Raw genomic sequence first — 14,538 nt, 5'->3', positions numbered from 1 at the left:
TGTGGGGAAAACCGTGAAGCCAGTTATCATGGTGCCTTCTGCCCCTGTTGCTCTGTACCATAAAATAACAGTTGTAAAAATATGTTAAAGGTAACTAAACATGTATCCATTTTATACCCCTAAGTCAGTGGTGGCCAAACTTGGCCCTCCAGCTGTTTTGGGACTACAATTCCCATCATCCCTGACCACTGGTCCTGTTAGCTAGGGATCATGGGAGTTGTAGTCCCAAAACAGCTGGAGGGCCAAGTTTGGCGATCACTGCCCTAAGTAATAGCAGTTTCCAGGACATTACCCCGTTCACCTCTACATAGTTACATCCTTATTTCAGACATCGTGTTATATTGGTATATCACAATGTTGAAAGCCAGACATCGTTCAGCCCTAGTGCCAATTAAGCGTTTCCTGCTACAGTATTACATGTTTCTGCCTATTTTTGTACAGTGGTGCCTCGCAAGACGAAATTAATTCGTTCCGCGAGTTGCTTTGTCTTGCGATTTTTTCGTCTTGCGGAGTGCGGATTCCCCGGCTTTAAGAAAAAGGAAGCAAACCTGCAAGACGTTTTCGTCTTGCGAAGCAAGCCTATAGGGAAATTCGTCTTGCGAAGCAACTCAAGAAACAAGAAACCCTTTCGTCTTGCGCGTTTTTCGTCTAGCGAGGCATTCGTCTTGCGGGGCACCACTGTAGTAGCAAACATCGATCCTTAAAATCAGTTTGCAAGTGGGGCAGGGATATTGCTTTATTAATACCTTTTTTTGTAAACTACCTTGAATGGAAAAAATGGTGGGATAAAAATACTTTTTGAAAAGTAAATTAATGTCCTGCTTAGATGATAGCAGTAATTCAGAATGCATGGGCAAAGTACTTTCTGCTGGGTACTAGGGTAAGGGGTGAAGGTTGTCTCTTCATGGAAGCTTCTCGTGCAAGATTCCTGCAATGCAGGGGGTTGGGCTAGCCGACTCTTGGGGTTCCTTCCAATTCTCTGCAGTTGAGGCCTTTCTAGCCCAGATTTTCTGTATTTTGAGAGCTGAAGAAGCAGCTGCATCTTCGGCATTGAAGATCTTAGAGCAACAACTAGATAAATATTTGACTACAAGTGCGATTCTCTTGTGTATATTTGTATTCTTTCTTTGGGATTTTAGCCCTTGAGTTTGTTGAGCTGACAGGACTTACAGAAAATGTTGAATTAACTGCTATTATTTAAATAAGTGAAATCTGTAGAGCATAGACCAAGGGTCAGCAAACTTTTTCAGCAGGTGGCCGGTCTACTGTCCTTCAGACCTTGGGGGGTGGACTATATGGGGGGGGGGTGAACGAATTCCTATGCCCCACAAATAACCCCAGAGATGCATTTTAAATAAAAGGACACATTCTACTCATGTAAAAACACGCTGATTCCTGGACCGGCCGGATTTAGAAGGCGATTGGGACGAGTCTGGCCCCCGGGCCTAAGTTTGCCTACCTATGGCATAGACCGACAACATTATAAATGTTCCATTGGCGTATTAAGTCTTGATGCAGAAGGATAAAGCAAATGCAGTAAATGTGTTTATTCTAATTCATGTTTCTTTGCTATTATTTTCCTGCAGATCTTCCTCAGAACTGTGATCCTAACATTCCCTTAGTTGCTCAGGAATTAATGAAAAAGATGATCCGTCAATTTGCAATTGAATACATTTCAAAAAGTAGTAAAATGCAAGAAAATAGAAACGGTTCGTCATATGAAACAAGTCTGATATGTAAAGGTATCCAAATGAACCAAACAGAAAATTCATTTCAGGAAGAACAGGATAGCCCTCTAGACCTCACTGTGAATCGAATACAAGAGCAGAATACTCAGCAAGGTAAATTTCTTTTTTGTTGTTTGTTTGATGTGATTAGAAATGAAATTCATTGAGTTTTATGATAAATAAAAAAGCTATCTTGAATAGTTTCACTTACAAAATAATTTGTAAAGATAGGTGCCACAATCCACAGATCATACATGATTCTCTTGCACGTATGGCTGCACCATATTTAAATGATCAGATTTTAAACACACCTGTTCACACCTGTTCACCTGCTCTGGTCAGACCTCACCTGGAGTACTGTGTCCAGTTCTGGGCACCACAGTTCAAGAAGGACACTGACAAACTGGAACGTGTCCAGAGGAGGGCAACCAAAATGGTCAAAGGCCTGGAAACGATGCCTTATGAGGAACGGCTAAGGGAGCTGGGCATGTTTAGCCTGGAGAAGAGGAGGTTAAGGGGTGATATGATAGCCATGTTCAAATATATAAAAGGATGTCACATAGAGGAGGGACAAAGGTTGTTTTCTGCTGCTCCAGAGAAGCGGACACGGAGCAATGGATCCAAACTACAAGAAAGAAGATTCCACCTAAACATTAGGAAGAACTTCCTGACAGTAAGAGCTGTTTGACAGTGGAATTTGCTGCTAAGGAGTGTGGTGGAGTCTCCTTCTTTGGAGGTCTTTAAGCAGAGGCTTGACAACCATATGTCAGGAGTGCTCTGATGGTGTTTCCTGCTTGGCATGGGGTTGGACTCGATGGCCCTTGTGGTCTCTTCCAACTCTATGATTCTATGATTCTACATTGAGTTTCTTAAAATGAATTGAGAACCTCTTGGAATATATCTCTTAAGTAGTTGCTGGAGTAGGGCATTTAAAATGTAACCAGTTTGTAACCAGTTTCTGTGGGAGTCATCCACATCCTTCCTTTGCCACCAGCACTTCCCGTAGACTCTGAATCCAAGTGAAAGCAAGCAAGAGGGAAGCAAGATTACTGTGCTTATTGTCCCACACACAGCATAAGAAAAGCACTGATTTTCTTCCCCTGCTGCAGCTCCTAGATACAAAGGCCCAGTGAGAAAGTCCAGTGAGAGAATCACAGCTACTGTATCAAGTTCTGTGGCTTCTGCCTTTAAAGACCTGTAAAAAGAGAAAACAGATTGATGGGAAGGGTAGCCAGCCCTAGCTTACTGCCCCTGAAATCGCATGTGCTGGCTACACCTGCAGTGAAAATTGTAGAGGACAATATAATTTGCCACTTGGGTGCTTACCCATGGAAAGCTGCCAGCTACTTAGTGCAGGCAAGTGGCAAATTACAAGACTGAATTGCGTATTTCTGCTAAATGTGCTGTCAGCCACAAATGAAGATTGAAAGTATAGTTAGTTGGGCATAATGATTAACCTTGATGTTCTTTCAGAGTTGTAAGCATTGTTCTCTGTTTTTGTTTTTAAAAAATCCCTCTTAAATTGACCATATATCCAAATCAAACCAGGAAGGGACAGCTCACATGAAGTTCATTTGTAATTTAGTTCTAACCAGGACTTCATGAAAGAAATAAGGAGATAGTTCTTCCAAAGTCAAGTCACTGATTTCAGTGAAAGGGAGTTAAGTATTGCAGCTTCTCCATGTAAATTAGTGCCTCTTTAAAGTTATTTATTTAAAAATGCAGAACAAAGAGTTAGCAGTAACCGTTTTACTTTTCAAAATGCCATTAAAGAGAATTAATACTGAGCAAGTTAGCATCCTTAGGTCTTAATTATCCTTTTGTTGGATGGATTAATATATGGACTTTTGTAGACACAAAATAAATTGTTGGTAGTATATAAATGTCTTGTCTTTATTCCATTACTATAACCTCTTTAAATAGAAGGAATAAGACTGTTCACAGACATATACTTATTTAGTGAAAATTAATTTATTTTGTTGTATACATTTTCTATATATGTATGTTTTACTTTAGAAGCCAGCATTTAAACTTGCCTCTTTTTGACTTTCAACATTGGGGGTGGGGGTTTGTAGTAGGAGTCATATTTACCTGTGTTAATACATCTTCTCTACAGCTGCTGTTTTCATTTTCAGAAAATGCCCTTTCTGAAAATGTGTAGTTTTATTCCAAGCAGCATGATGGGGTTGGGGGTTGCAGCAGCTGAACGAATGGGCCATGAAGCAGGGGATTTCTCTTTAGCCTAAATTTCAGATATCTTAATGAGTAGAAGAGGAGTAGGACTGCACTGAGCAATGAAGATTGAGGGAGTAAAATCTAATACCCTCCAGGTGTGTACAATGCCAAAGAGCAGTGAAATGGGTTGTAAGCATGTTATTGATACTTCTGTTGTACAATATAACAAAGTCAAATGGCTGAAAATGCTGACAGGTATAAATTTTATATATCATATTAGCAATGGCTGTTATAAAAAGTAGTTATTAAAGACACTTATTGAAATAATAGCTTGCAGCTCAGCCAGGCAGATGAAGATGATGTCCTATAGGCCTCAGGAGTGGGGATTTGGTCCAACTATCATACTGGATCTTTAATTTCCTTCCTGGCTGTGGGTCAACTTTGACAGGTGCCCAGAATTGCAAATACACCTGTTCACCACTTACTTTGGTCAGACCTTGCTATTCCCCCACTTTTCCTATCAAATAGCTGAAGAGTATTAATGACCAGGCACTTCTCAGGATGGGTTACAGACACTTTTACTCATTTCTGATATCTGAAATTTAAGCTAAAGAGAAATCCCCAATTTCCAACCCATTTGTTCAACCTGTACTTTGAAATGGCTGAGTATCTGTAACTATCTGGCAATATATTCTCTTTAAAGCTATATAATTAAGGATATGCCTCCCAGTGCTTTTGTGCTAAGCTGCAGCATTTTTCCTAAGTTAAACATGGCATGCACCCAGGGGCGTCTTACCCATAGAGGGGTGCCAGGGCGCCAAGTTCTGGAGAGTGCCAGGGAACAGGCAGAGGCTGGACGTGGCGCCTCCCAGCATCAGCTCGTCGCCCTTGCCCCCCACCTCCATGCCGTGCCGAAGCTGCGCCCAGAGCGTCCGTCTGCCATGGCCACCGCGGCACGAAGCGGCCAGCTGAGCCAGGAGATGCCACGTCCACCCTCCGCCTCTTCCCCACTGGAGGAGCCGCCCTCCAACTGCTGCCCGCCTCCTCCAGCCCCGCTGGCAGCGCCATCCTCCCTTAAAAACTCTGGGGAGGGGGGGGCACCGCCAGAGGGAGCTTTGCACCACGGCGCCAGATATGCTTAATACTACCCACTATTGTGCCACTGCCATGTAATTATGAACATGGCAATATGAGAAGTAGCTTTCTGTCATCTCATTATGTAGCTCATTTACTCATCTTAATGGTATATATTCTAATTGCATAATTTATATATATCTGCCATCAGTTGAATGTAAAACATATATGTAGCAGAATGAGATAGTTGGATGGGCAGTATCATTTCAGGTTGCTGGTGGGCAATCACATTTTTAAATGTTCCTGTGTGTAAAATCTTCCTGCAATTAGAAGGTCAGCACATTGTGAAACAGACTGGATTAGTACCTTTCTCTCTGGTATGCTAGGTTTTAACTTGCTGGAAATCGGTAAAGAGACCCCTGACAGTTAAGTCCAGTCGCGGCCGACTCTGGGGTTGCGGTGCTCATCTCGCTTTACTGGCTGAGGGAGCCGGTGTTTGTCCGCAGACAGCTTCCGGGTCATGTGGCATGGATAGGGGAGCATTAAAAAAGCATTCTTCATCTCCAGGCAGAAGTAGTACAGTACATTTTACCACTTTTCTCATTCTGCTGCATGTATAGATCAGGCTTATATGTGGAACTTGGAACCCTATTTGGTCACAGTGCTGGGGCCATACATGACCTGCACCATAGGTCACCAACCTTTCTAGATCTGTGAGCGCATTTTGAAAACCCGATAAACTGTCATGGGCACTCATCACACACCACTACAGCACATGCATGCTCCAAGGGCACTCATATTTCTCTCCACTGCCAGTACAGTGGTGCCTCGCAAGACGAAATTAATCCGTTCCGCGAGTCTCTTCGTCTTGCGGTTTTTTCGTCTTGCGAAGCACGGCTATTAGTGGATTAGCACACTTAGCGGCTATTAGCGGCTTAGAAAAAGGGGAAAAACTCGCAAGACGTTTCATCTTGCGAAGCAAGCCCATAGGGAAATTCATCTTGCGAAGCACCTCAAAAGACGGAAAACTCTTTCGTCTAGCAAGTTTTTTGTCTTGCAAGGCATTTGTCTTGCGGGGCACCACTGTAATTAGGCTTGAAATAAATGTTTTAGCTTTTTCAAGCTTAATGGGGAGTAATCTTCCTAGAGAGTGCAGTTGGGGAAGACATGGTTAACCCTCACTCCCCAGCTGTAATCTACAGGAAGATCACATGCACCTCAGCAAAAGCTAGGCTTGAAAAAAGCCTTCTCTTGGAGATAGCCTAATTGTAGCAGGGTAAGGGTGACTTTGAGGAACTGGTGAATGAAGAATTAATCATGTTGACAACCTACAAATTGAGACCTACAATTTGTTAGATCTTACCTACAGTGACCCGACCATTGTACTTCGATGTTTTGTAAAGTTAGAGATAGCAACAACAACAAATCTTTATTACTGTCGTAGACCAGCGTAAGGAGGGAGGGATACAATCAAAAATGAATTTTGTTACTGTAAAGGAAACCTATTACCTAAGTAATCCTTATACTGTTTACTATTACAATAGGGGATGGAGTGCTAGATCTTTCTACAAAGAAAACAAGCTTGGAACAGTTAGCATATGATGGATCTTGTTCTGAAAATTCTGTGTCTGGGTAAGCAAATAAGCATTATTTTTGTTTTGTTAAACGTAATAAATGGAAATTAAATTTTAAGCTTGAAAACAGATTTCTTTTGTAACCGATTTCTGTAAAATGTTTACTGACACATGTTTTGCTTTTGCCAAAGAGTTTCACTCATAATTGTGTGTTCATATATAACTCATATGTTTCATTTTGTGTTTTTCACATTTTTCTGTTAAAGAAAAGTTATCAGAACAATCACCAAACTTTACTGAATGCTTACATACATAAGGAAACTAGGCTATTGAAGAAAATTTATTCTTCATGATTTAGAGACAAAGAAAAATATTTACATTTTAATAGTAGAAAGTTTTTTTAAAGAAACAGCTATATTCCTTATTGTTTCCTAATGAAAGAGAGAGCTCTTGATGGCCATTCTTGCATTTTGATACTACCACTTGTGTCATGCTGCTGAGAGACCCATTTATTATTAGATGTTTAATGTGCTGAAATGTACTATTTACTGAAATAATAGTTAAATAACAGATATTATAGTTTTAGCATCCTTCCATCAATAGCAGGCTCTTTTTGTCAATTGTGCTTTTTGCAAACTTTTTTTTAAAAGACTAACAGTTCAATAGAATTATTCCATGTTGTTTTAAAATTGCTTGTTTTTTCAGATAGCCGTGGAAAAAAATAGATCATTTTATTAGCAATTAGGATGTAAGATTAGGACTTAATTGCAAAACTGAAAAATTAGTTGGATGTCTTAATATGTTTTCTGTTAGTAGTTGCAACGAAGTTTCTATGAGGGGGTTGACTCTTTTATTACTTGTTTAGCGGTAACGTCACGTTTCTACTAACAAAACTCCTTTTGGATGGGGGCATTCAATGGATGTTAAATTGTGTAAAGTTTTTAAGTGTTACTCTGCAAGCATCTGTCAAAAGGGAATTGCAAGCAGATACGAAAGTTATCAAATACTGAGCTAGGATTTAAAGTTCTTGGAAGGGCTGCTGTAGAAGCTGGGGTATCATTTTTGACACATGGTCCTACCAGAACTGTAGCTTTTGCTATGGTAATCAATAGCTACCACATCTCAAAGACTTAAAAGTATCAGAAGCAGTGATGTTACCTAAGCAAGGAGTATAATAAAGGAGTGGACCCTTCCCTTCCATAGCTGTGTGAGAGTCTCTCATGCATCAGTTCACCATCGTTTCATTCCATCCATCCAGGAGACTCCACAGACACAGAGAGGACTATGTGGAAAGAAGTGCTGAGTTTGCAGATGGTTTGCTCTCAAAAGCGTTGAAAGACATTCAGTCCGGAGCACTGGACATTAATAAAGCAGGCATACTTTATGGCATACCTCAAAAAACTTTACTTCTCCACTTAGAAGCCTTACCAGCAGGAAAGCCTGCACCCTTTAGAAACAAAACTCGAGATTTCAATGACAGTTACTCTTACAAAGACAGTAGAGAAACTTGTGCAGTGCTGCAAAAAGTAGCCTTGTGGGCAAAAGCTCAAGCAGAGCGCACAGAAAAAAGTAAACTCACTCTACTTGAAACCTCAGAATTAAGATTCCCAACAGCTTCCAGTTACCTCCATCAGTTAACTCTACAAAGAATGGTCGCTCAGTTTAAAGAAAAAAATGAAAATGTACAATATGAAGCTTCAGCTCCAACAGTACAGTTAAAAATTCCACAGCTAAGAATCAATGCTGTGCCCAAACAACAGCCTGATAGTGCTGGACTTCTGGATGTTATGTACCATGGTTCCAAAACCCCATCAGTCTTAGAAGGATCAGCTCTTCAAAAATTGAAAAATATACTCCCAAAACAGAACAAAATCGAATGTTCTGCATCTGTAACTCAGTCAAGTGTTGATTCATACTTTCTGCATGGGGACCTCTCTCCTTTGTGTCTTAATGCTAAGAATGGAATTGTTGATGGCACCTCTGAATCCACAGAAGATGGTTTAGATCGCAAGGATAACAAACAGCCAAGGAAAAAACGTGGTCGCTACCGACAATATGATCATGAAATAATGGAGGAAGCTATCACAATGGTAATGAGTGGAAAAATGAGTGTCTCCAAAGCACAAGGAATATATGGGGTACCTCACAGCACTTTAGAATACAAAGTTAAAGAAAGATCTGGAACGCTGAAGACTCCGCCGAAAAAGAAACTCCGATTGCAAGACACTGGGTTATTTAACATAACGGATTCAGGGACTGGCACCTGCAAAAATAGCAGCAAGCCTATATAGTTTCATTTGTTAGAAACCTCTGTGTGCGTGCGTGTGTGTGTGTGTGTGTGTGTGTGTGTGTATGCGGCTGTGTTCAACATACACACATGAGAAACAGAAAAATTCACTTAGACAGAAGACAAATTTTACAGTTCAGAAACCACATACATGCCTTTTTGAAGAATAACTTTATTCAGGGTTTTCACTGTGGACAAAATGATAGAATCGATCACAATTGTGATGTTTGTATTTAATATAATCCTTGTACAAATAAGTGAAAAAGATTCAGGTTTTATTCAGTAGTCAATAGCATAAAATGTTTGGAATAACATGTATTTGTCATGTGAAGCTTTTTTTTTTTTACTGATGAAGAGTGACCCTAGCCATTCAATAATCCATCTTATTAAGGAAATACATGATTAATACTTTGAAGACATTTATGCCTCAGAATTGTTCAGAAGTTGCAAGAAGCTGAAAATAATACAAATCAAGGGAAATTTAGGGGACAGTGCTAGTTTCTTAACTTGGAAACTAATGTGAAGTATTAGCTGAATATAGAATTTTCTATGGAAGAGAAACTACATAAAGGCTAAACATCTGATATAGATAAAGTTTCATTTTAAAAAGCGTGTGTTAGGTATAAAACTTGGTTCTTTTCATTTTATTGTTGGTTTAGCAAGAAATTGGTGTTTACAAAATATATACTTGTGAAAACTGACAAATTTAGTGTAGCTATAGAATGATTAACTATTAAATAAGATGGAATACTAAAGGCATAAAATTAACTTTTCCTTTAGTGTGGAAAATAAGCTAACTTGTAAGGGTTAAAGATGAAAGTTGGAATGCAGATTAGAGCATGTTCATAATGTGCACAGAATGAGCTTGAGAATGGTTATTTTGGTTTAAGTGTGCTGATTAGTTAGTTGGTGTTATGACTACTTACATTTTATTTAAGGATTGTGTAACACTCCTACTGAAAAACCTCACTTGTAACAGTAATGTATTTGCTGCTGTGACATTTCAAAACTTTTTACTTTATCAAAATGAACATCAGGTTTTCATTTTGGTGGGCCGATACATCATCACTTTGCTAATAACCAAATTTACAGTTCAGGGTCTTATAGAATTACAGATATGAAACAGTGAAACTGTTTCGAATCTTCAGTAACTAGAGATTATTTGTATATTTACTGTTTGGAAGCCGGGCAGTTCATTTTAAATATATAACTTTTCATAGAATCTCAGAGGACCAGTTACCTTTAGATTACAGTTTTTTAGATGAATTTCAGAGTATTCGTACTGGGCATGATCCTTCCCTGCAAGAAGAATCCCTTTGTGTTCATAGATTTACCATGCTCCACTTGGCTCTCCCAGTAAGCACACAAGCAGTGCACTAAGGCAGCCTGGGAGATGGGATCCCTGTGTGCATCTCCAATTTTTGCAAGCACCAGAGCTTATGTAACTTGACCAAGTGGGGCTGTGTGAATGTCTGGGACACACGTACACATCCAGTCCAGGAAAACCATCCACTCTGCTACCTTTGAATTCACATGGGCTCAGGGCGTAAGCAGAGCAACAGAGTTGCTTTTGAGCCCTATGGAAAATCCTTATGTGTTGGCAATGTGCCCCCTAAGGGAAGGATCATAGCCACTAGATTTTATACTATGTAACCTGGGTATACTGTCAAATCATATCTCATATTAATGGAGACACCCATGGCCTTTTTCATTGAAAAACTAGATTTTTATGGGAAAGCTTACAATTTTCAGACACTGTATTTTGCCATGCATGTGTTACTGAACACGTTCTAAGCAACATTTTGTGTAAGGTAATATTATTTCGACTGTGAATTATGCCATCTGAATTCACATGCCGTTATATTTTAAAAGTATGCTATCCACCTCAGTTGGTAACATTTCATAATAAACTATTGAGAGGGGAATCAACCCTTTCTTTTTGATATTTTAAAAACTGGAGTGACAATATAAAATAAAGGTAACAAAACTGGCCTCTTAGTTCCGTGCTGAATCTTCTTCAGCTCTGTTGCGTATTAGGAAATCTTTTAAAAGCAAAATTCTGTATTAGAGAAATTAAGAGAGCATCAAACATCAGGTGTCCAGGTCATCTTTCATTTTGAAGAACTAAGCCATATTTTTGTCAGGATTAAGATGATTGATTTCTTGTGTCTTTCCCAGTAGGAAAAAAAAAAAAGATTACAGGCTTCACTGTCTTTTCTAGAACATTTTACTTGGAGAGCTATTGGGACTTAGTTTACTGCTTAATACATGAGCTGGGATCCTTCTTAGACACCATCATTTCCATCCTTCTCACTACAGTTCCTTTGTCCCCCCTGAAAAATGGTTCCTGAGGGTCAAGAACCTCTGGACCACTGTGTAACGTGACATAAGGGGGGGATTCCACTGTGAGAGGATTTCCCACTGATGCACGACTTCTTAGATCTCAGCCTCTTTTTTTTAATTTCTCAGACAATATTAGACTTTAGTCAGAGATATATATATCAAAGACATTACAGTACACTTTTAATATCATTTTAAAAGGTGACCTGACCAAAAAAGTAACAGGATTCATAAAATCAGGGATCATTTTGCTATTGACTTTTAACAGTGGTAGTTTTATATGTAATATTAATTTTCAGCATTTTAGTACTTGTATTTATTTTTGGTCAGAAATAGTATATTAAAATATTTTTTGATAGTTTGTAGATAATGCTCAACCTGTACGTTTTAAAAAAGAAATGTAATTATTTCTAATGAATGGTCTGAACCTTTGATTATACAACTGAGGAAAGGCAGGGAAATGCATAGACTCCCCTTATCCATCCCTAATGTGTTCTTTTAAAAAGGTTGTTTAAGTTATAATTTTGAAGTACTTTTAAATTCAGTTACCAGATGCTACTTAGAAATTGACAAGTCTCTGAAAATACATATTTCAGCAGACTTTTAAATGAAGGTGAAAGCAAGCCCTACATGCTTTCTACTTATTTGAATGTTTCTCAAGTATTTTATATTAAAAAAAAAAAACAGTGCCTCTGTTTTTAGAACTACTGCTCAGTAAAGTTGTTTAAACCATTTCTGGTAGCTAATGACTATTTTATATTAAATTAAATTGTATATTAACTTTAGTAATACTGTTTTTTTAGTTGTTTACAGTACAAATACCTGTATTTGTGTGTTTTTTTAATTGCAGTATTTCCATTGTTGCAGTAATTTAGTAAAACTCTGTGGCTGCCTTGATTTTTGACAGATTTTGTTAATAACTGATTTCTAGGCAATTAGTTCTATTTATGCATAAATCAATTGCACTATAATTCATGAATTATTTATTACAATATTTTCTAATGAATTCCATGTATTTGTCTTGTGTTGTAAATGTACTGTAATTCTGTTTCCTCTTTGTGTTGTTATATTTCTAAATCTGATTGTATGAATTTGTTAATGTGTTTCTATGTTGTAATTTTTAGTAAAGCACTTCAATGCTTTTGCACATAAATTTACAAAACTGATGTGTCATTGATTTGCTCATTCAGTAAAAAGAAAAATACTTTTATGTTGCCTCATTTGATTTAATCCATGTGCAAGACAACAGTGGTATAACAAGAGCAAAGTTACAATAAGTGACAATTGCACTTTTTACACACTTAGCACAAACATTGACACAGGGCAATATTTTTCATATATGGGCCACTGCCTCTTGCGCAGATTCCATTTATTTAAATGGGATGTGTGCAGGAGAACTTCTTGCTGGATTTCCCCCCATGGTTAGGGAAACCGATCAGTTCTGATCTGCAAATTTTACAAATTCATTTTCACATTTATAATCAGTTTCAATTTCCAGTATTTCATAAATACTTGTATTTTAATTGTAGACCAGATGAGGAAATCCATATTATTATAACATGCTCTTTTAAATGCCCATTTAAAGCCAACAGATAGCTTTTAAACTTTTCTGCACTTTGTGGTAAAATAAAATGCATAGGACTAGTGGTAAATCTCATTGCAATTTCCCCTTTAGTGTCAAAACAAAAGTAAAATACTGTTAACTGTGTAGCCTAATCTATGCATGGCACTATATGTGCAGCGAGAAACAGTATTGGAAATTCAGAAGAGAAGCTAAGCTACTCTATGTATGTATATGTGTCCTCAAGGTATATTTATGTACTACCTCTTGTTTCCTTTTCTACAATCTTTATCACTGATGGGAATCATACTTTTAGATACATTTATAGTTTATTTCTCTGCCATTCTTGGTGCCCTAAGAACATGAAACATGTCATTCTTTCACAACTAGGGGCTGACATTTATATTTGAAGTGGACAGGTCTGAGAAATTCATACGAACATTTTTAATGCAGACATTTACTTGCAGAGATTATTTACTTTGTAAAAGTGAATGACTGGTATGATGCCAATCTAAATTATTGTGCTTGACTATTCAAGTTTATAGAACACATTCTGAAACTGAATATTTTGCAAGATGACATTTTTCTCATTGTAACCTGGCTGTTAGGAAGCATGGCTTGACTTTTTCCATGGCCTTTTCAGTAGGAGGTAATCTTGCACATACTGTACTAGTATTTGTGCAAATGGATAGTTTAAAGGGATATGGACCCTCTGTCCATTAGTTATCCCATTCAAATACCCCTACATTAGCATTGTGATAGAAACATGGTGTTGGGAATTGTTTCCTTTGCAGTACTTATACTGTGAATCCACCCTTAGGACAGCGTTTTGAGGGAAGCCTATCTACATTGCCTGAACACGGGTCTTCTGTAACCCAGTGCAAATCTTGGGTTTTTATTATATCAGTTGCTTACTGACCTCTAGAGATGGTCTCCATTCATAGATGGATAGACTATGGCTGCTGAAGGGATTTAAAGTCCCATCTAAATCAGTGAAAAGTCAGAGTACTGTGAGACTTTTATACATGATCAATAACAGGAAGTTTTATTGTTTCTGTGTCACACTTATTTGATATGAAGTCAATGGTACCAAACCCACTTTGCACGACCAACACTATAATTGATGTACTACAGTTGCACATAAACATAAATGAACTTTGATTGTAAATATTTAGCTTATTGGTCCTTTTAGGCCACCATTGCATGACCTGACCAGCAGTGGTTTTCCAAAGTCTCAAATAGAGGTCTTTTCCAGCCCTATAGCCTCAGTTATTTTAGCTAAAGACATAAAATATTGTATCTTATGTACGCTTCTAGGCATGTTCTCTAGCACTGGGCTTTGGGTCTTCCTTTCTTTGGGCCTGCTTCACAACTGCTATTCAGAGCTACCTGAGCCATCAAAAGAATACTCTATACTCTTGGTAACCTAGGAACGCTTGACATGTAAAATTGGAGCTTTTAATCTGGTAACGGACTGGAATAGTGTAAATCTAGAGAAATTCTATATTATTTTTAGACAAGAGCAAGACTATGCTTTACAACTTCTGAATCAATAGCAATACTAATGCTACATGTGATCTGATAAGGTATATCTTTAAAAAAAATTCTATAAGGTTAAAGCTATAAACACTAGATTTTAGAAAACAAAAATGGACAGCTAGTGTCATGTTCAGAGTTTGGTGATATGTTTGAATATACATACTTTTCTGAAACAGAATTATATTAATATAAGTTAACTTCTCTTAATCAGTACTTTAAAAAATATTGATAGATGTTAATGATTGAGGAATGTTGTTCTTA

At 38.0% G+C, this 14,538-nt stretch overlaps 1 protein-coding gene and 1 long non-coding RNA gene across 8 annotated transcripts in view; both read left to right on the top strand.

Annotated features, from left to right (window-relative positions):
• LCORL (ligand dependent nuclear receptor corepressor like) overlaps nt 1-14,538 on the top strand; it is a 60,652-nt gene that overhangs the window by 23,867 nt on the left and 22,247 nt on the right. For 3 of the 7 annotated variants that reach the window (XR_014160223.1, XM_081876180.1, XM_081876184.1), the window contains exons 5-6: nt 1,587-1,841; nt 6,518-6,608. Coding sequence is in view for 6 of the 7 variants with exons in the window: in XM_081876180.1 (XP_081732306.1) it covers nt 1,587-1,841; nt 6,518-6,608 (346 nt within the window). In the remaining variant the exon portion in view is untranslated. Of the gene's footprint in view, nt 1-1,586; nt 1,842-6,517; nt 6,609-7,808; nt 13,409-14,538 lie in introns of those variants that run through there. The other 4 variants (XM_081876183.1, XM_081876182.1, XM_081876181.1 and 1 more) reach the window with 4 other exon arrangements.
• The window catches only part of LOC309350001, a 240,408-nt gene that overhangs the window by 204,404 nt on the left and 21,466 nt on the right, over nt 1-14,538 (top strand). The gene's annotated exons all lie outside the window — the stretch shown is intronic.

The sequence above is a fragment of the Podarcis erhardii genome (genome assembly GCF_964252035.2).
Source record: "Podarcis erhardii genome assembly, chromosome: 9".
Classification (NCBI taxonomy): Eukaryota; Metazoa; Chordata; class Lepidosauria; order Squamata; family Lacertidae; genus Podarcis; species Podarcis erhardii.
This window is presented reverse-complemented; position numbering and strand designations above follow the sequence as displayed.